General features: G+C 28.6%; 1 protein-coding gene across 2 annotated transcripts in view; it reads left to right on the top strand.

Annotated features, from left to right (window-relative positions):
* LOC100197286 (WD repeat-containing protein 27) overlaps nt 1-24,081 on the top strand; it is a 74,615-nt gene that overhangs the window by 47,020 nt on the left and 3,514 nt on the right. The window contains exons 14-23 of one of the 2 annotated variants that reach the window (XR_010640671.1): nt 4,405-4,494; nt 4,586-4,692; nt 4,773-4,862; nt 4,946-5,115; nt 5,782-5,915; nt 6,223-6,320; nt 10,534-10,655; nt 10,865-10,958; nt 11,045-11,147; nt 20,892-20,990. Coding sequence is in view for 1 of the 2 variants with exons in the window: in XM_065804825.1 (XP_065660897.1) it covers nt 4,405-4,494; nt 4,586-4,692; nt 4,773-4,862; nt 4,946-5,115; nt 5,782-5,915; nt 6,223-6,320; nt 10,534-10,655; nt 10,865-10,962; nt 11,045-11,147; nt 20,892-20,990 (1,111 nt within the window). In the remaining variant the exon portion in view is untranslated. Of the gene's footprint in view, nt 1-4,404; nt 4,495-4,585; nt 4,693-4,772; nt 4,863-4,945; nt 5,116-5,781; nt 5,916-6,222; nt 6,321-10,533; nt 10,656-10,864; nt 10,963-11,044; nt 11,148-20,891; nt 20,991-24,081 lie in introns of both variants that reach the window. The other variant, XM_065804825.1, reaches the window with a different exon arrangement.

Below are 24,081 nucleotides of genomic sequence, written 5' to 3' on the forward strand. Positions count from 1 at the left end.
TATTATTATCATTGTTATATTTATTATTATTTAATTTATATTATTTCTAAGGTCAGGTCAGGTTATCCTGCTACTGGTTACATGTAACCCAGTACAACCTGCTTCATGTCCTGCTGCCTTGTAGGATATACTTTCTTAGGCAAAGGCTAGGAGAAGCCAACTCCGACTTAAAACACCCCCTGCCTTGGGGCTCTTGGTTGAATAACGGCTAGAGATGGTGTCTCGATAAAAACATTCATCTTGGGCTGATGTTAAACGCATCCGGCTACTGTCTTGTATAAGGTATTTTAGGCAAAGACTTAAGGGGTAAACAGATTCTATCTGTTTACCAGCCTCACACCCCTTCTTCATCTATTAGGCTGGCGCAGATTTATTTTTAATGCATTGTTTCCAGTTTAGAATGTTGAATGCTGGATCTTCTTGACTCAATGCATGGGTTGTGCATGTGTCTCTGTTTTTATGACTAGGCAACTTATTCTATTATGTCCTGATGAGGGTACAGCTCTAAAACTCAGTTTTATGGTTCTGAGGCCGGCTGGTAATCAGGTTTCCTGAACTCTTTGGTAGCTCTCAGAGAGGCTGATTCTATCAACAGCTGAAAAATATCAGAGTATTAGGAGTGCCATGTCACGCATGGATTGTGTCCCTGTTCGTACTTTTGGTATGCATTCCCGAGGCCTCATTTGGAGGCCTTTGTTATGGCTTAGGGTTTATTAATAGTAATGAGGCAATTGCTTGGACTATTAAATAGTGTACTGAGTACAATCTATGCTTTGAGTTAAGTTCTTTAACTAATTTAAAATGACTAAAAACTTTTCTTCTGTTGAGTCTTATCTCTTGCAAAGTTTAACAGACCTACTTGCTCTTTGTGAGGCTAATTTGAGTTTCAGCTGTCTCATCTTGTGATCCTAATATTGATGGTTATCTTCCTTTACTTCATAAAGACTCCAATAGTTGCATGCTTGGCCTGGGCATTTACATTCATAAGAATTTCACCCATTTGTTGGGAAACTAGGTTTGAATCCACAGACTGTTATTTTATGTCCTTTCAATTAGCATCACTTCACTCTATCCCCTTTCTCTTTGTTTTATGTTGCTCTCCTTCATATCAAGACTGCACTCTTTTCGATGTTATTTCTTATCATATTGACCAACCCCTCTCTCTTTATCCATCAGCCTATATTGTTGTTGTTAGTGACTTTAATGCTCATCAAACTGAATGGCTTGGCTCTACAGGCATTGAGGTCCACAACTTTTGCCTTTCTCAATCCCTAACTCAAATAGTTAACTTTCCAACTTGCTTTCCAGACAACCCTAATCATTTACCTTCTCTACTTGACTTATGACTTGTTTCTGGTCCTAGTCAGTTTCCTCAGTGCCCACTATTCTCAAGTCATGAAATCTCATATTTCATCACAATAATTAGGCTCTTGTGACTTCTGGAGAATCTTTAACAGTATCAATAATAAGGGCAAATCTGTTATTCCACCTCTCTTGTATAGTTCAGGCTTTGTCACCTCACCTAAAAACAAAGCTGAATTGTTTGCTAAGAACTTTTCATCATTATCATCTCTTGATTCCACTAGTTGCGTTCTACTTGATGTAAACCCTGAGGTTGCAGGATATGAAGAAGAGTGCTATCCTTGATGGACAGGACTCTTCTTCATATCCTGCAACCTCAGGGGTTCCTCAAGATTCAATCCTTGGCCCTATACTTTTTTTAATTTACATTAATAATCTTCCAAATATTCTGACATCCAAGGTGGCATTGTTCGCTGATGATACTACCATTTATTCTTGTCATGATAAGAAGCCAACACTCTGATTGCTTGGAGGGGGCATTTGAGCTTGAGAATCTCACTTTTGCTATAGCATGGGGCTCACAGTGGCTGGTGAACTTTAATTCAGATAAACTCAATTTTTTTCAGCCAATTGTTATTGCAATAATTTAGATCTTCCTATATTTATGAACGGTAATGTACTCGATGAGTTATCCAATATATGAGTCATCAACTTCGTTTTCTAGGATTAACTCTTACTTCCGATCTTTCTTGGAAACCGTATATAGACACTTTCTTACTCCAGATTCTATTATTTATCTCTATAAATCTCAAATCTGTCCTTGCATGGAATACTGTTGCCATATCTAGGGCGGATCTTCTAATGATTGCCTTTCTCTTTTAGACAGGGTACAAAAATGCATTGTATACATAATTGGACCTGTTCTTGCAGCCAACCTCTAACTATTATCACATCGTCGTAATGTTGCTTCTCTTTCTCTTTTTGACAAATATTATAATGGGTACTGCTCTAAAGAGCTAGCATCTCTTTTGCCATCTACTAAAATTTGTTCTCGTGTTACTCGTCATTCAATTAAGTCTCATCCTTTTCCTGTGACTATTCTAAGTGCTCTAAAAATTTTCGTTTGTCCAGTTTTTTTCCTTGAACATAAATTCTTTGGAATTTGCTTCCTTTGTCTTGTTTACCTGATTTATATAATTTACGATATTTTAAGTTGTCTGTCAATCGTTATCTTGCTCTACAAACTTCATGTTTTCTCTTCCAGTAACTTCCAATTCTAATAGTGGTTGCTTGCAGCCTTGTTAGAAGCTAAGATGTTGAAAAAAAAATTAAAATTATCCAGTTACAATAATTATACAATTCTATAGTTATTTATTTAAACATGTACATATATGAGACAAAAGGTTTTAATTTGTTAAAGATTTCAAATTAATGTAAGAAAAAATTAAAAATGAAATTTTAAAACGAATATTTTTTCAATTTGAAAGATTGAATTCAAAAGAAGTTTGGTGATATTTTGATCCAAAAGAGAAATTATAGAAGACAAGTTTTTCTTCATGTTTTAATTATTCAAACTTCGTAATAAATAAAAAAATTTTCGAGACAAAAAACAAAAATTCTTTTTACATGTGATTATGATGTTTTAAGTTGATTTCATGGCCCAGATTTTTTGATTTTTATATATAATATATTATAGATAATGATGTCTTTTAATATTTTATTATCGTAAATTGCAATTAAGCATCTTGGAAGTTTTAAATTTTTAAAAAAATCTTAAATTTTATGCCAAAATGAATGGCTTTTTGAATTTATGTGCACGATTTATAAAATCTAGTTATTTGAAAAAGAAGTGTTAAAATGTTTTAATGAAACTGATTTTTTTGTGTGCGTATTTTTAGGTTACTGAATTGAATGTGAAAAGTATTTTTTTTCTTTTATGACATTTTAGCATTGTTTTTTTGCATCACGCACAGACATATCACGCACAGGTAAGTATTCATCCTTGCGTGATAGTTAGTTTCTTTAGCTTTATAGCGTTCATAGTGGGCATTCATTGTAAGGGATACGTCCTTCGAATGTCTGAATGTCCAGGAGACGTCTTACAGACAACCTCTGGACAACACATGCCCAATGGGTTTGAATCGCATATTTGCTGATTAATTAGTTTGAGTATAATTTAGTTAGATTGAAAATAGTTGCTTAAAAGAATTTAGAATTAAAATGAACAAAGTTAAGCATTCAATAGTTCAGAAAAAATTTAGAAAGAAACATCCAGAATATCGGATTGCTGAAACTAATTGAATGAAAAATAAAAGAGTTCGTCGAAAAGATCGCAAAAGAAAGAAGCAAAAACGAGAGGTGAACCAATCTGCATCTGATATTGAACAGTCTTTTTTATCTCTGCAGAGTTTTGGAAAGACACTTAAAAAAGTTAATTCAGCATTACCTCCCGATTCAAACTAAAGAAAATACCTTTTAAAAGAAGTTTGTAAACATTAAAAAAATACTACTTTCTGATATTTCAGAATCAGGCCATGACTACGCAGGTTTGGGCAATGTTCTTGATTTTTATTTGCGAGAAGTTATCAGTTGAATGGCTCCAGGACGCAAAGATGTTACTATTAATAAGAAAACAAAAGAGAAGGTATGCAACATTGTTTATTTGTAGAAATCGCATTTTATTTAATGAGGTTTTCAGTTTTTGTAAACAATTTTGTTTTCTTTTAGAAACAAATTTGTCACATGCTGATGGCCATAGGAGAAACATATTCACTTTTTAAAAATGAGCATCTTAATTTAAAATTGAGGAAATCAAAGTTTTACGGTCTGTGGCCATTCTATGTCAAGCTAGTAAAAAATCTTCTCCATGATATTTGCCTCTGCATATACCATAAAAATTTCAGGTTGTTAACAAATGCCCTTCAAAAAAAATTTAATAATATGTCAGGCATAGTTGACAGATCTGTGTGTAATCAAAACAACCAATCTTGCATATTTATATATATATATATATATATATATATATATATATATATATATATATATATATATATATATATATATATAATCCTTGGAATCACTTTTTTATAATCCTATTTTTAGAACTATGTTCCAACCACTAGTCAAGAAACCAAAAGCTAAAGTTGATTTTTCTAATAAAGTTGGTCCATGGGGAATGAAGAGTGAGCCGAAGTAATTTTTATGTTAAATAAACAATGAGTCTAAATGAGATATGAAACTTAAAAAATATTTTGTATTTTGTATTTTTGTTAACTTTGATTAGAAATTTGCAAAAAAGCTACCCCTTGGATTGTGATCCTCCAACAACATTTTTAAATGATTTTCAGCTAGTGGAGGGAGCATCACCTGTTAATGATGTATGCTTCTCAGGTTAGCTACAGATAGAACAAAAATCTAAAAACTAAAACCAAACCATTTTTCGTTTAACTTAATACTTTTTTTTCAATTAGATTCTGGAAAATCAATTGCTTGTGCACTGGGAGATAAAAATGCTGTGTTGTTAAAACTCCCTGCAATGAAAAATGAAAAACCTTTTATAGGTGAGTAAAACTACTTGCTTTTTTTGTATGTGAATTTTTCAATCAATTTACTTTTTTAATATTTTTTTATTTTTGATATATAGGTCATGACAAAGCAGTGAATTCAGTTTGTATAAGTCATGCAAATAATCTTATAATAACATCATCTGCTGATCAAACTGTTAAGTTATGGTTTCCCGGTCATTCTGAGCCAATCCTAAATATATCACACTACAAAAATAGTTTAAGTGAAGAAAAAATATCACATGATCCAGTAATATTTTAAAAAAATTTTGTTTTTAATATAAAAATAAAAAAAATATTTTTACTTATATTTGATTTGTGTATTTTAATTTTTTTAAAATTTTAAAAAAGTTAAAGTTAATTTAAATAACACTTTTTAAAGTTTAATGTCCATGGATTTCACACTTGTACAGTTTTAACAGCTTTCCATAATGCTACTTCCTGATTTCCTTTTCTGACATTAACCTAATTTGCAGATACAGACTGACAAGTTGCATTCATAGTTTACAAGCTTCTCTTATAATTAAATTGGGCGTTTATAACAGAGTTTTCATTCTCTTAGATAAGTTGTCTTTGTCACTTCTAAAGATCCTCTTCTGTTTTAATATTAAATCAAGTTAACACCAATGTAACTTATGTAATTAAATAAAGACAATGACAAAGCCTAAAGGGCTTCTTTTTCTTTTTTTGATTAAACTGTAACACTTTTTTTGATTTTTGAAAAACATTTTTTAACTAATGTTGAATGTTGAAATAAAATGTTGAAAAAATTGAAAACGTAAAAATAATGTTGAAAGAGTGCTGAAAGAATGTTGAAGGAATGTTGAAAGAATGTTGAAAAATTTTTAAGCTGTTGTGATTTATTATCACTTATTTAATTTATACATTAATACTTTTTACCTTTTTTTAATCATAGAACAATCAGCCATTTTGCAAAGGGATTGGCGGAGCTATTTTTTACTTTAATGATAAGTTCATTCTACTTTCCCATGGAAATTCATTGTGTTTATATAAATATAATATTGATTCTTCAAAAGATGATTTAAAAAGGTTTCGATTTTATTAATTTTTTCTTTAATTATATATATTACATTAATGAAGTATTTAAATTATTATATAAATAGTTATTTTATAGAGAACATGACAAAAAAAAGAAATTATTTTTTTGATTAAATTTTGTTACATTAAGTAATAAATCTTAAAAAGGTATTTATGCTTACCAAGTAATCATTGCTAAGTATACTGTGTTAAATTAGTACAAGTTAGTATAGGATATATAAGATAATACAATAGTAAAAGATAATATAGTAAAAAAATAATTTGATTCAATTATTATTTTTTATAACTTTGCTTATAGATATTTGAATAATAATCGGTATAAACTTGTGCATGACTTTAATATGGGAGATGTCCAAGTCATATCCTCATTTTCTGCAATGAATTCTTTTTATTCATGTATCTTTTTATCGTTGTTGCTTAATTTTATTTATTTATCAAAAAGTCTTTTAATTTATAGTATTATATATATACATACATACATACATACATACATACATACATACATACATACATACATACATACATACATACATACATACATACATACATACATACATACATACATACATACATACATACACTCATACATACATACATACATACATACATATTTACATACATACATACATACATACATACATACATACATACATACATACATACATACATACATACATACATACATACATGCATGCATACATATATGTATATATATATATATATATATATATATATATATATATATATATATATATATATATATATGTATATTTGTATACATAAATATATGTATATATATATATATATATTTATATATATATATATATTTATATATATGTATACATTTGTATATATATATACATACATTAGGGTTATTCTAAAAACAACTTTATTTGAAATTGTCTGCTGCCACCCCCTAAATGTGTTCTATGTAATGAATTAATACTAATTTTAAAAAACGCTGTTCAAGACCCTTAAACATCAGATGGGTCCCTAATATTTTGAAAAAAAAAGTTCTTCAAAAGCATATCATGTTGGGTCTCAAAGGAAGTGAAATTTTATAAAAATTCTAAAAATAATAATCATTTTATATAAAGATTACTATTTTAAATTTTATGGCTTAAAAACTACCATTTTTTAACTAAAAATAAAAAAGTACATATTTTCATAGTTTTTTTAAACAAACTTTTTTAATTTGTGTTTCCATAAATTTTTTTTACTCTTGAGCGACCCCTAAAATTTTTTTTTATTCAAAAAATTTTTTAATTTAGTATTAATTTATTACATAGAACACATTAAGGAGGTGGCAGCAGACAATTTTAAAAAGTGTTGTTTTTAGAATCACCCTAACATACATATACGTATGCATATGTATATATATACATATATATATATATATATATATACATATGTATATATATACATATATATATATATATATATGTATATATATATATATATATATATATATATATATGTATATATATTTATACATTTGTGTATATATACATATATATGTATATATATATATATATTTGCTTATATATACACATGTATAATATACATATATATATATATATATATATGTGTGTGTGTGTATATATATATATATATATATATATATATATATATATATATATATATATATATATATATATATATATATTTATACATTTGTGTATATATACATATATATGTATATAAATATATATATATATTTGCTTATATATACACATGTATATTATACATATATATATATGTGTGTGTGTGTGTGTGTGTATATATATATATATATATATATATATATATATATATGTATATATATATATATATATATATATGTATATATATATATATATATATGTATTTATATATATATATATATATATCAGGGATGCGGAGTCCCAAAAAGGACTCCGGATTTGAAAGTCACAAAAAGATTTCTTTATCCTATTTTTTGTTATCCAGGAGCTCTAAAAATATAAATAAGTTTATGGACTACTAAAAGAATAAAAATTAAGACTTTTAGGTTAGAGGAACAATCGTTTTTTGAGCCCGGAGTCCTTAGGTATAATGGCGGCAAGGACTCCGGGACTCCAGGACTCCGGGCTTAAAAACAATAAGTTTCAAGTCATTAAATCTCATTAATTTTTTTTATTATAGCAGATAATAAGTCAACAAACATGTTTAGAGCGTCAGGACACAACAGACTCGGAAAAAGTAGAGATTTAAAGCCGGAGTCCTTTTTGGACTCCGCATCCCTGATTTATATATATATATATATATATATATATATATATATATATATATATATATATATATATATATATATATATATATATATATATATATATAAATATTCTAATAAATAAGACAATTTTTTTAATTTTTGTTAAAATCATTTATTTTATAAAATACATGTTAAGACTATACCATAGCCATCATCAGTTAAAATATATTAAAATGCTTAAATTAAATTAGTAAAATTAAGTTGAACTAATCAAGACCTTATAATAAAAAATACAATAGAAATGCAATTAAAAAATGTAACAAATGTTTTAAAAAAGATAAAAGAACCAATAATGTTAAAAGGAACTAGATTGAAGTTCACATTTTTACATGGTTTATTTGTTTATTAATAATATATTAAACATTTATATGTGTGTGTGTGTATATATATATATATGTAAGTATATAATATATATATATATATATATATATATATATATATATATATATATATATGTATGTATATAATATATATATATATGTATGTATATAATATATATATATATATATATATATATATATATATATATATATATATATATATATATATATACATGCATATGTATAACATACATATTAAATTACATTTACCTGGCAAGTGCTCTGTTTGTTGGATATATGTCAATTTTTTCTGAAGCCTCCTTAAAAGACCATCTTTGGGTTCACCTGTCCTACCAAAAACAGTTGTGAAGATGCTGTTTTGAATTACTTCTAAGACATACTGACAGCATCTAATGTTTACAAATACAATGCCAATGGCTTCCTTGATAAGTAGGCATGATAGATGCCTGTAGAGGAGATTGTAACAAATACTAGACCTTGAATTTTTTCTTGTATATTCTAGTCATCTAATACTTTTAAGCATGCCGCCATCTGTTTTTTGCAAATTGCTTTTCCAATATTTGGGACTGCCAACAAGTTCTCAATTCCATTTCTTCGAACAATGATTGCATTTCAGCCGACACTTTCTTTTGCATGAGCTATGTCTGGAGTTTCCCATCCTAATGGAGAAGAGGATATTCTGTTGAAAAAGAGCTATTTTTTGCTTCAACTACTTGTTTTTGGGTAGACCTTCTAACGGTATAAAGTAGTTAATAGTTCTAAATAGTACTCCTAGATAATGCCAGGTTTAGGTTTAGGTTTAAGAGGATAACCTAAGGTCTTACTGATACAACAACATATATAGCTCCACAATCAGGACAGTTTACTCGATCCAAAGCTTTTGTGATTTCTGAAATTACTATTGCAATTTTCAGTTGTTTAGGCTTTGAGGTAGATGGAATTTGAGCAGACAATGATGATGGAACTATAAAGTCTTCATTTTTGAAATAGTCTTCCTCCTCAGGTTTGAAAAAAGAAGTGATATCCAAAACAGGAGCAAGTGTTTTTATTTGCTGCAGCTTTTCTGCCCTAAATTAATTAAGTTTTCAAAGTTTTTGATTTAGCTATTCTTTTTCCTTTTTTTCTCTGCAACATTGTGATCCAATCCAGCTATACTTGAACTGACAATATTTTTTCTCTGCAACATTGTGATCCAATCCAGCTATACTTGAACTGACAATATTTTCTCTCTGCAACATTGTGATCCAATCCAGCTATACTTGAACTGACAATATTTTCTCTCTGCAACATTGTGATCCAATCCAGCTATACTTGAACTGACAATATTTTCTCTCTGCAACATTGTGATCCAATCCAGCTATACTTGAACTGACAATATTTTCTCTCTGCAACATTGTGATCCAATCCAGCTATACTTGAACTGACAATATTTTCTCTCTGCAACATTGTGATCCAATCCAGCTATACTTGAACTGACAATATTTTCTCTCTGCAACATTGTGATCCAATCCAGCTATACTTGAACTGACAATATTTTCTCTCTGCAACATTGTGATCCAATCCAGCTATACTTGAACTGACAATATTTTCTCTCTGCAACATTGTGATCCAATCCAGCTATACTTGAACTGACAATATTTTCTCTCTGCATATTTGGGAATTATCTGTCTTAATTTTTGTCATGATGTCCAAAACATAATACACATATGTATGCATAAGTTCTAGGGTTAGCTTTACCTTCAGTCATTATTGCTGAATATGAAACTATGTTTTTCAGTAGATTTTTTTTAAATCTTGCATTATCCCTGATAGTAAATATTTATATTAATGGTCAATTATTATTATGAGCCACATTAATTTCAAATAATGAGCCAAAATTGATTTTTTGTTTTTAATCAAGTTACAACAACAAATATTGAGTTGAAGATCAAAAAAGATTTTTTAAATAAATTTGATTTGATCCTTAACAAACACATAGATCTGGTTTTAGCTAGCTGTTCCAATCGAGATATATTTGTTTATGATATGAATGTTGGTCAGATCAGACAGACAATCAAAGATGCCCATACAAGATTAATTCATTCTTTGAAGCAGAATCAGGTAAAAAGTTTTCTGTTACCAAAGAGAAAAAATATTTTTTCTTTTTTGTAATAGTAGCATTTTTAAAATATTTGTTTATTATTAGTTTACAATTTTATTTGTATGTTGTATGAATAATTCAGTAGAATTATTTTTATTAGTAAAAGTTTTAATTTAAATTTATAACCATATAATTAATATTTAAGATATTTTATAAAAACATTTTTTAGGGTTCAGTTGCTGTTACACAAGCATCAGAGGCTTATGATTTATTTGTAACAGCAGCTTCTACTGATGGAGTAAAACTATGGGATTTGAGACTCAGTAGGTCGGTTAAATTATTATTTGAGACTTTTTTTAATGTTTTTTTAATTTTTAAATTAAAAAAATTTCTTATAAATAATTTTAAGATGTGTGAGGAAATTTGAAGGTCATATAAATAGATCTCAAAAGATTGGTTTGTCATTCAGTCCTTGCTCTAAATATATTGCTGTTGGTTCAGAAGATCGCTCAGTAAGAATCTTCTGGTTTGAAATATATTACATTTAATTTGTATATAATTATATATTAATATATATATATATATATATATAAATAAATATATATATATATATATATATACATATATATATATATATATATATATATATATATACATATATATATATATATACATATATATGTATATATACATATATATGTATATATACATATATATATATATATATATATATATATGTATATATATATATATATATATATATATATATATATATATATATATTATATATATATATATATATATATATATATATATATATATATATATATATATGGTATCCAACATTTAAGTTTAATAAAAAGTATGTAACTAACAAATTACATGTAAAAATGATATTAGTATGTGTGTGCAACATTTTAGATTCAGGCAGGTATGAAATCTTTTTATTTAACCTGATTGAAAGTTAATCTTATATTCACTAATCACCCGTGATTTTCTTCATTTTGTGCTGCAGCTATTTTCATTCATAATCATACTAATTTTTTTTCACCAAAATTCTTCAGAGAACAAATGCCTTTATTTTATAATGCAAAAAATGTTCCTCTAATCTAATCTCTAATGCTAAGAACCAATATTCTCAGACTTTTTTATCTTTGCGTTAGATAAATGCAATAAGGCTTGGGCCTTAGTTGTTTTCTTTTCTTTTTTATTTTGGTTTTGATAAAATATGACCTTTTCTCTTTGACACCCTGAGGCTTGCAATAACTAATGAATTTTAACCAAAACCAAAAAATTTCTGCTTATCATTATTACAATAACGTTGATATTACTGGTATTAATAAACACTTTTACTGAGTCTTCTACTAATCTATTAATGAATTTTTATGTTTTTAATTTATAAATCTTTTATTCTTTGTTGTATGGAATACTGTTGTCTTATTACGCTGGGGTTTTCTAATGATGCCTTTTGGATAAGTTTTGAAAGTACACTAATTGGTTTAGTTGAACCTACTTTAGCAGCCAAGTATGAGCTACTGTATTTTTGTACGATAAATCTCTTTTTCTATTTTGTTTCACCTACCAAAATTTATTCTTGTGTTCAGTAAAATCCTTTTTTTATTCTTTTTACTTTTCATTGTTTTTTCAAAAATCTTTTATTTTCTTTCCACAAGCTGTCAGTGCTTTGGAATAATTCAACTGAAATTGGTTGCATTTTGTTGAGTTTTTAGCATTTTTTACAAATAATTGCTCTTTCCATTTTTTATAGGATGCCAAGGGCATTTAAAAATCATTTTAAACAATTCATGATACCTCTTTACTAATGTCTAGACCTTAAAAATTGAAAATCAGACCATAAAAATTGATTTTATGCGATTAATTAATTTTGTGATATTTTGCAGCTTAAATTGAACATTAAATAGTATGGTAGAGTGGGGAGAAGTGGGACATTGAAAAATATTTTTAGAATAATTTAATATCTTTTTGATATTATGCATGTGGTAAACTAAACAAGTTTTAACAAATAGAGAATTATTTTGGGCACTGGTTTTATTCCCTGATTGACAGCAGGTTATAATAAAGTATATATTTTTTTGATTTTAGAGGAGCCATGTCTTTAGGCTAATATGGGACAGATGTGGGGTAAAGTGGGACAAGCAAGTAATTAACAGCATATTAACAAAAATTATTATTTAAAAATTGTTAAAACCGTAAACCACATAAACTTCATCAAAATATCTTAGAGTTTTTCCCAAAATAGTAACACTAAAATGATGAGGAGAACTGAGAGCCAACTAATTTTCTTCCCACTTCACCCCTCAAAAAATTGTTGTTTGGGTGTACTTTTCAAAAGTATGGTTTCTTACCACACACAGACAAAGCGATATCTGTTAAATAGAAAGAAGGAAATCTTATTGTTGAAATTTGATAACAGTGGTTAAAGACCTCTCCTAATTGTAATTTTTGGGATTTCCCCCTTCTCCTGTGTCCTACTTTTCCCTACTCTTTCTTGCTAAGTACATGTTGCATATAGTTGCACTTGATTAATTTAATAGCAAAAAAAAATCGAGATTTTTTATTGCTAAGCATAAAAGCATAAATTAGAGAAAAGCAAAAAACAGTTAAAATTATTATTAATCATCAAAGCTATCATCATAAAATAACATGTTGCTAATCTTTATTATATATTAAAGTATGACAAGGTAAAAATTAAGGATAAATATTCTGAGCAATATTTATCTTTACTTTTACATCAATAATTACTTTTGAAATGATTACAATTATACTGAATATCTTTTATAGTTACAGTTACTCTGAACATTATAGACATCTTATAAAATCTATAATTTAATTGTTGATAAGGGTAGAAAGAGCTCACAGATTTTGGATGATAATTCTCCTTAAGGTAGAATCACTGTCAGGTCAGGTTATCCTGCTACTGGTTACATGTAACCCAGTACAATCTTCTTCATGTCCTGCTGCCTTGTAGGATACGCCTTTTTAGGCAAAGGCTAGGAGATGCCAACTTCGACTTAAAACACCCCCTGCTTTGGGGCTCTTGGTTGAGTAAAGGCTAGAGATGATGTCTCGTTAAAAATACTCATTTTGGGCAGATGTTAAATGCATCTGGCGACTGTCTTGTAGAACGCCTCGTAGGCAAAGACTTAAGGGGTAAACAAGTTCTATCTGTTGACCAGCCACGCACCCCTTCTTCATCTATTAGGCTGGCGCAGATTTATTTTTAATACATTGTTTCCAGTTTAGGATGTTGAATGCTGGATCTTCTTGACTCAATGCATGGGTTTTGCTTGTATCTGTTTTTATGACTAGGCAACTTATTCTATTATCTCCTAATGAGGGTACAGCTCTAAAACTCAGTTTTATGGTTCTGAGGCCGGCTGGTAGTCAGGTTTCTCAAACTCTGTGGTAGCTCTCAGAGAAGCTGATTCCATCAACAGCTGAAAAATATCAAAGTATTAACAGTGCCATGTTGCACATGGGTGGTGTCCCTGTTTGTACTTTTGGTATGCATTGCCAAGGCCACATTTGGAGCCCTTTGTTATGGCTTAGGGTTTATTAATAGTAATGTGGCAATTGCTTGGGCTATTAATCAGTGTTCTGAGTACTATCTATGCTTTGAGTCAAGTTCTTCAACAAGTTTAAAAATGAATAAAGTACCAAAAACTATAAAACACAAATACTATCGTCATCATCAAGTTCTCTAAACATATCGTACACTAATATTCGTGGTCTTCGAAGTAACTTTTCTTCTGTTGAGTCTTATCTCTTGCAAAGTTCACCAGACCTACTTGCTCTTTGTGAGACTAATTTGAGTTCAGCTGTCTTATCTTGCGATCTTAGTGTTGATGGTTATCTTCCTTTAATTTGTTAATTAAGACTCCAATAGTTACATGCTTGGCTTGGGCATTTAAATTCGTAAGAATTCACCCATTTTTCATGAAACTAGGTTTAAATCCACAGACTATTCTTTCATGTGCTTTCATTTAGCAACACTTCACTCTATTGCCTTTCTCTTTGTTCTATATCGCTCTCCTTCATCTCAAGACAGCGCTCTTTTTGATGTTATTTCTTATCATATTGACCAAGCCCTCTCTCTTTATCCATCAGCCTATATTGTTGCTGTCGATGACTTTAATGCTCATCACACTGAATGGCTTGGCTCTAGTGTCAGTGATTCTGCAGGCATTAAAGCCCACAACTTTTGCCTTTCTCAATCCCTAACTCAAATAGTCAACTTTCCAACTTGCTTTCCAGACAACCCTAATCATTTACCTTCTCTACTCAACTTATGTCTTGTTTCTGATCCTAGTCAGTGCTCAGTTTCTCCACATTCACCCTTAGGTGCTTCTGATCATAGTTTTATCTCTCTAAAACTAATATCTTTTTCATTACCTGAATCCCCCTATCATTGTACCTCTTACAACTACTTTAAAGTTGACTTGGATTCTTTCTGTGATTTTCTTAGTGATGGCCCTTGGGTAGAAATTTTTTGTCGTCCTGTCGACAAATGTGCTTCTTACATAATTTCTTGAATTCAGGCTGAACTCTCCTCCATGGTTTTCCTCACATTGTGCTGCTGCAATTGCAAATCAAAACCGTTACTTCCATATCTATCAGCAAAACAATTCTCCAGAAAACAGATGTCTGTTTATTACTGCTAGAAACCATTGTAAAAAGGTTTTGTCTAACGCCAAAGCCCGCTATTCTCAGGTCATGAAATCTCGTATTTCATCACAAAAATTAGGCTCTCGTGACTTCTGGAGAATCTTAAATATTATCAATAATAAGGGCAAATCTGTTATTTCACCTCTCTCGTATGGTTCAGACTTTGTCACCTCACCTAAAGACAAAGCTGAATTGTTTGCTAAGAACTTTTCATCAATATCATCTCTTGATTCCACTAGTTGCGTTCTACCTGATATTGCCAACAAACAGGTTGATCCATTACTTGACATTCGTATCACTCCAGCTTCTGTATCTAAAGTGATTTCCTGCTTAGACTCTTCCACAGCTTGTGGCCCAGACAACATACCTGTATTGTCTTGCAGAAGTGTTCTCCGGAGCTGTCGTTTATACTTTCAAAACTATTCAACAAGTGCTTATCAGAGTCTTGTTTTGCGGAGCTGTTGTTTATACTTTCAAAACTATTCAATAAGTGCTTATCAGAGTCTTGTTTTCCAGTCTGCTGGAAAGCGGCATCTGTTATCCCTATTTTCAAAAATTCTGGAGAGCGATCTGATTTGTCAAACTACCGTCCCATTTGTTTTCTTCCTATCATAATTAAGGTTTTTGAATCTTTGATTAGAAAACACTTAATTTCTCATCTTGAATCTAATAACTTACTTTCTGACCATCAATATGAATATCGATCTTCTTGTCCTACAACTGATTTGCTAACAGTAATAACCGATAGGTTTTATTGTGCATTAGATAAAGGTGGAGAGGTCAAGGCCATTGCTCTTGACATTTCAAAAGCTTTTGATAAAGTTTAGCATGCTGGTCTTCTCCATAACCTTTCTTCTTATAGTGTATCAGGTAATATTTTTAAGATAACTGAATCTTTCCTTTCCAATTGTAGTATAAAAGTTGTCCTTGATGGACAGCACTCTTCTTCTTATTCTATATCTTCAGGGGTTCCTCAAGGTTCAATCTTTGGCCCTATACTCTTTTTAATTTACATTAATAATCTTCCATATATTCTCACTTCTAAGGTGGCATTGTTTGCTGATGATACTCCCATTTATTCTTGTTGTGATAAGAAGCCAACACTCTCTGCTTGCTTGGAGGGGGCATTTAAGCTTGAAAAGGATCTCACTTCTGCTACATCATGGGGCTCACAGTGGCTGGTGAACTTAAGTTCAGATAAAACTCAATTTTTTCCGCTAATCGTTATTGCAATAATTTAGATCTTCCTATATTTATGAACAGTAATGTACTCGATGAGTCATCCACTCTTCGTCTTCTAAGATTAACTCTTACTTTGGATCTTTCTTGGAAACCATACATTAAACCTGTTGCAAAATTAGCATCTGCTAAGGTTGCATCTCTTTATTGAGCTCGACACTTTCTTACTTCGGATTCTATTCTCTATCTCTATAAATCTCAAATCCGGCCTTGTATGGAATACTGTTGCCATATCTGGGGCGAATCGTCTAATGATGCCCTTTCTCTTTTAGACAAGGTGCAAAAAAGCATTGTAAACATAGTTGGACCTGCTCTTGCAGCCAACCTCCAACCATTATCACATCATCATAATGTTGCTTCTCTTTCTCTTTTCTACAAACACTATAATGGGCTCTGCTCTAAAGAGCTAGCGTCTCTTGTGCCATTCACTAAAATTCATTTTTACTCCTCATTCAATTAAGTCTCATCCTGCTTGTGTGACTGTTGCTAAGTGCTCCAAAAACTCTTATTCGTCTAGTTTTTTTCCTCAAACATCAGTTCTTTGGAATTCACTTCCTTCATCTTGCTTTCCTGATTCATATAATTTGCAATCCTTTAAGTCATCTGTCAAAATTTATCTTGCTCTACAATCTTTTCTCTTCCAGTAACTTCCAACTTTGATTAGTGGTTGCTTGCAGCCTTGTTGGAAGTGAAGGTGTTTAAAAAAAAAAAAAAATTCTGTTCATTGGAGAAAGCATAAAGGAAAAAGAATGGATGAACATATTTTGAACAGGGTACAAACTAAAATAATTATTATGTAAGAAGGAAATAAAGTAGTACTAAAATATAAAACATGATGAAGATTATTTGGAAAGAACTGAGAAACCTTCACAATCTGAAAATGTAGTTTTGAGTTCCCTGAGAACTTTGTGGATGACCTTGATATTATGACTACTCTAGACAGAACTAAGATATCAAGCAGAAAAGCAGTAGCTTGGGCCTCAACAATTTAAATTTCAAAGGTCTAGATAGTAGTAAAGAGGTACCATAAGTTGTTTAACCCTGTTTTTAAACTCCCCTGGATTTTATAAAATCAAAATGTAGAAAATATTTGTAAAAAAATATCTAATCAACTTAGGTAAAGATTTAGAAACCTTCATATCAACTTAGCTAACCAGTTTGCATGCGCACTGACCTATAAGGGTTTCCTAAGACCGATTGTGAGACCCATAAGGGTTTCCCAATGGAACCCTAGTGAGAGTTGTCCTAGGGCCCCATATGGGAACCATAAGGGTTACCCTCTGGAATGCTCATAAGGGTCCAATATATTTCCTATTTTTTTGCCTTTACGGTTCCGAATAGGCTCTCTGGTATTTTACAGGGTTGCCCATAAAGGTCCAGTAAGATTTATTTTTTTATTTTTCCCTAATTGGTCGCGCACGGTTTATCTTAAATACGAGTTTTAACATATGTTTTTATACACAACTCGTTTGTACAGTGTGCCTGTCCATAAATAATAAAAATTATAGAACTCTATACTTTTCATCGTTTATGAACATGTACAATTTACAAATGGATGTAGTTATAAATGCAACATTAAAAATTATTGATTATGCAATTCAGCAGGATATTTGAAAGACTTTATAAAAAAAGTAATTTTTACATAAAATACTGCAGATTTTGGTGAAATTTTTTATTTGTTTATAAAAAAAAAAATTTATCTTGAAAGACATAAGACAATGTTTTTTTGTGTCCATCAATCTGAACCGGGAGTCATTGTTCCATTTTTCGTAATTGCATATCGATGACCGTCAGTGCTATGATCTCTTGCATTGGAAAACTACTTTGTTAATTCTATTTCAATATCTTTATTATTGCATTATTTTGTATTTAAGTTTAGTTTTGTAACAGATTGCAATAAAACAACACTGTATTAAAGTGATAAATACTCTTATTTAAGGATATACTGCATAATGCACGAATTTATACTACTTACTAAAATAAAACTTGACAAAGCAATTGTGCTTAAAACAATTTCATTCCCTTCTGCCCCGTCAAATTAAATTGGTGAGCAAGCTGGCCATCAAGAAAAATAGACATCGCTCTCATGACAAGATTTCAGAGGTCTTTGCCACCAATGTCCGATATATGTTTTGCCGAAAAGAAATGGCATACAATGAAAAGACAAAATTGTCACTCTTAATCATTTAAAATCATGTTTGATCACACTTCTTTTAAACAAGTCACCCTCAACATGGCAACAACTTTAACCTTGATTATTTAATATCTTGTTGCAAGTAAGTGATGCAACTAAAGTTTTTATTGGTCAGAAATCAGGAAATATAATTATTTTATTTCAAATAATATAATTACCCCACCATCAGAGTTGAACCCATTCATAATACCTTTTATAATGATACCATAGCATCCCATCTTAAACCCAATTTATTTTACACAATTAATCTATACTAAACTTGAGTTTAGTATTTGTAAATATTGAGTTGAATTTGTAAATCATTTTAAACTTATAAGATTTTTTTTTTCTCTACGCAAAGCAACTTTTCCTTTAATGTTTCAACATCTGCTACAAATGTCAGTGGCAACTTGATATTTTTTGGCGAATCAAATATAACTTCTTTACTCTAGGACTTTTTGTTTAATAGTGATGTATGCACTTTAAGAGTTTTTTTAATCTCCTCAACATTGCTAACCAAAGTTTTTATCAAATTAAATACTGTTAGAGGGTTAGAAATTTGACTTAAACTGGAGCCTAAATAAAAAATATATTACAAACTGTAACTGTGTAATAACACGGTTAAAGATTTATAATTTTATAACAAACCTTTTGATGTTACCATGAGGTTTAACAATGGAGCACTCAAATCAAACTTTTTTTTTAAGAATTTTTAAACCATTTGTATATAACTCATTCAAAAAATGGTTCATATTAAACCAAAAAATGTATAACTAAATACTTGCATTTTTTAACAAGTTTTTCAAACATACTTATACATTAAATATAAATTTTAAGAATTTTTATTTTTTATGTTTAAACAAAACTAAACTTGCAAACAAATACAAAGAAACAAAAAAAGATTTATTTTTTATAAATTATGACAAGAAATGTTTTAACTTTTTATTATAATATTTTATGTATTTTTTATTGAGTACAAATAATTAAAGTTTTAAAAGTAAACTTGCAATTAATGAACACTTTCAAATAAGAGTTTTTATTATAATAATTTAATTTATTTAAAAAAAAACATAACTTAAAAATAGAAAAAGACAAAAAAAATTTCAAAAACACTTGCAAAAAAAAAATATCCTATTGAAATGTAATAATACTAAATAAAACATGATTATTATTAAATACTTAGTAAATATTAAACTGTTTACAATAATATATATGACATTTGTTTTTTCAAACTGAAGTTTTTATACACAATATGAAAAAAGTGAATTTAAGGAATTAAAACAAAACCAAAACAAAAACAGCAGAAAATATTTAGTTTTTAATTTTCTCAAAGAATAAACTTTTACAAGATATGAAAGTTATCAACATTAAAACAGTAAAGATCTATCAACATTAAGACTGTGGATTATCAACATTAAAACAGACTGTGGACTGATCTAGTGGATCTGTAAAAAATGGTTCTTTTCGCTTTAACTCTACATAAAAATTATTTGAATTCTTTCCAGCAGGAATATTTATAACTTTACTTGCTATTGCAAAGCAGTTGTTTTCATTTTCATTAGAAACTAGAAACTTTAAGATATTAAAATTTCAAGCAATTTGAAAAACAAATGAAAAGTGGGAACAGTGGGGACAAAATTTTCGTGAAAAGTGGGAATAGTGGGGACAAAATTTTTGTGAATAATTTTTATGATACATAATCTGAAAATATTTTGTAGATAATTATCAAATGAAAACGTCAAATAAAAGAATAACTATAATTAGACATATTTTATAAATACTAAATAAATAACATATTGCTACTTGACCAACCATTTTTATTTTTAAAAAATTTTCTCAGATATTATAGTTGTTTTTATTGTTTTCCCATATTGGTCCCAGGCAGATTCCAACAAAAAAGTCCCTATGTATCCCATACCAGATTACTGAACAAATCCAATACATATGGGTATATGTATTGGTTGGCTGGGAAGAATTGGTTTTTTAATTTTTATGATCTTATCATATGTATTATTATTACACATATCTAAAACTTATGAAATAATAGTCTAATAAAAATTGTAATTCAAATTTTGTATAAGTTTATTACTTGTAGACTTTATTTTTAAGGTATACATTTATTTTTCTTATTTATTATTTATATTTATTATTTTTTAAGGTATACATTTATGATATTCGAAGCAGCTCTTATTTACACAGACTTGGTGGTCATTCTGATGTTGTTACAGCTGTTGCCTTTCACCCTGTGAATCCAATGGTAAATTATTTTATTTGTTTACTAATTAGGTACTTAGTATCGCAGAGTAAAGTATAATTGGTGATGATAATTATAAGGATAATTGAATTTACACTACTAAGGTTTTCTCAAAATCTTTAAAATGTAGGTAATAATGAATTCAGTTTTGAGTTGAAATTTAATATCTACCACTACATAAATTCCCTTTATACAAAAGCATATTTTATTCTTTTTTTACGCTCCATATTGTTTTATGTTTGTTTTATTTTGCGATAGGTTTTTACTATATATATTTTATTTATATATATTTTGGTTTAGTAAGCAATACTTATTTAATATTTATATTTTTGATCACAATATTAATAATTTGATCAGAGTTTAATAAAGATTTATGCTTATTATTTTATATTTTTAGTCTGATTTTAAAGTTTCTCTTTAAATAAAATAATACTGTTTATTTATAGCCTTTATTTTTCTCTGGACAAACTGCCAAGTAAACTTTTTTTTAAAACTAGTTCTCTGTGATCCTAGTATATTTCATTCTTCTTTCAAGCATTTACTGTTTGTGTGACCATTTGGCAAATTTGTTTGCCAAAATATAAAAAGTATAGGAATGGTTTATATATAGATTTGCACCCTATTTTGTTGTGTAAAATATAATGTATAAACATATATTATATATATATATATATATATATATATATATATATATATATATATATATATATATATATATATATATATATATATATATATATGTATATATATATATATATATACATATATATATACTTAAATTTTAGAAAAAACAACTTTTAATGGAACTTAAAGTTTCATGCCTATCTTCGTCTTCATAAAGGTGTGTCGATTTATTAAAAATAACTTCACTTGATGAGTTGGCAGACAATCTTAGCTCGATATTTTTTGGAAGATTATTTATTATGCTAGGTGGATGGTTAGAATCAGCATGCACATAATTTAGGTTATTTTCAGGCTTGCAGTATGGTTGAAAAGAATTTTCAAAATATAAAAAAATTTGTAAGCTTTGTTTAAATGAGAAGTTTGAAATATTATTTTACAAAGGAAACAATCTGCTAAACAAAAGAGGCGAATTAGTCTCTAAATGCAGACACAAAAATAAATTTCTCCTTTCATTATTTGATAGCGGAGATTAGTTTTCCATTACGTCTTCTTGTACTATAACGTCAGAACTCAATATACCGTAGTTTGTAATTTTTAAACGGTTTTTTATATTTTTGATTTTGTACTTCATGGCTGATGATTGCCGATAAGCATGAAACTTTAAGTTCCATTTAAAGTTGTTTTTTCTAAAATTTAAGTATAAAACGGTCTGTTTTTGAAAAAATTTTATTTTCTTAAATATTGAGCACTCTACAACGATCAAGAGTTTAGAGTTTTTAACACTAAATCATACAACAACAATACATACATACATATATATATATATATATATATATATATATATATATATATATATATATATATATATATATATATATATATTATCGTGTATATATATATATATATATATATATATATATATATATATATATATATATTATCGTGTGTATATATATATATATATATTATGTATATTGTTTATGTATATATATATATATATATTTTATTGTGTATATATATTTTATTGTGTATTTACTTTTTTGTATACTTTAACATTATCTTAGATGTTTTATTTGATAGGTTTAATATACAATTATTTCCTTTTCAATCTTTTTGAAAAAATTTTTTATTTTCGAGTTTTAAAACTTATTGTAGCTGTGGTGGGTTGATTGTTGTTGCTGTGGTGGATTGATTGTTGTATCTGTAGTGGGTTGATTTTTGTAGCTGTGGTGAATTGATTGTTGTGACTGTGGTGGATTGATTGTTGTAATTGTGGTGGATTGATTGTTGTGACTGTGGTGGATTGATTATTTTAGCTGTGATAGGTTAATTGTTGTAGCTATGGTGGGGTGATTGTTGTAGCTGTGGTGGATATAAATTAAAAACAAACTTAGAATGTTTTAAAATTATTGTAGAAAATGATTTTTTATATTTTCAGAAGTATATTTATATTTTTAAGATTCTACAAAGTTCTGAAAATATCATTCATGCAGTAAATAAGAAAATACCCATCTTGAAAATAAATAGTAGCTTAAAAAAAACTTACAAGTATGATTGACATAGATATTGATTTAGAACTGAGACCTGGTGCTTCAGAAAATTTTAACTTAAGTAGTATTTCACTTCAACAATCAAGTAAAAAACTTGGTTTATCATAGAAGAATTTCCTTCTCAATCAGAAATAAATAATATTGTTACTACAGTGGTTGGCCATCACATTAGGACCACACATTTTTTTTACAGTTTATTTCAAATAGATGGCTTAAATTTCCATATGATAAAGCATGATGTTTTTTTTTATATTACATTTTTTTTTTTTTTAATTCACCTCCCCAAGGCCAAGAAGGCCACTACAGACAAGGAGGCTACTTAATTGTGGTTATAACTATTTTTACCGCACATACCAAGTTATTTCTATTCTTAGTAAAGTTTAATAAAAATTTTATCAATTGGCGACTCTGGCTGTCAGCAATAACCTGTCATAGTCAATTTTGTGCATTTTAGACAATTTAATGTTATTTTTTATTTATTAGTTTGATTAAACTTTTAATGTGATTTAGTTTATTTCAAAGCTTGAGTGCTTTATTTCATTGATTTTTTTTGTGTGTGTGTGTGAAATTAAAGATAATCAGTAAGTGATTATCTTTAAATAAAAGATTTAATGGTTTTTTAAATGTTATATAAACAGATACCAGTTTATCATTTTTTAAAGTTCTAAATTTTCAGCTATGGGGGAGAAAATGTGATCTTCCACCAACAAAAGTTAGTCAAATTAGATGTTTTTTACAGAATACGCAATAATCTCATAGAAAAATTGCGCTAATTGTAAAGGTTTCTCACCTAATCATATTGTGAGTGTGAAAAAAAATCGATACTGGAGAAGTGTTTGGTGTTAAGAGAGTACCTTCTTAATGCAAAACAACACCAAGAACAAATCATCTGCCTGGAAAACAAAAAGTAGTCACAAAAA

This window comes from Hydra vulgaris, chromosome 09 (genome assembly GCF_038396675.1).
Source record: "Hydra vulgaris chromosome 09, alternate assembly HydraT2T_AEP".
Taxonomy (NCBI): domain Eukaryota; kingdom Metazoa; phylum Cnidaria; class Hydrozoa; order Anthoathecata; family Hydridae; genus Hydra; species Hydra vulgaris.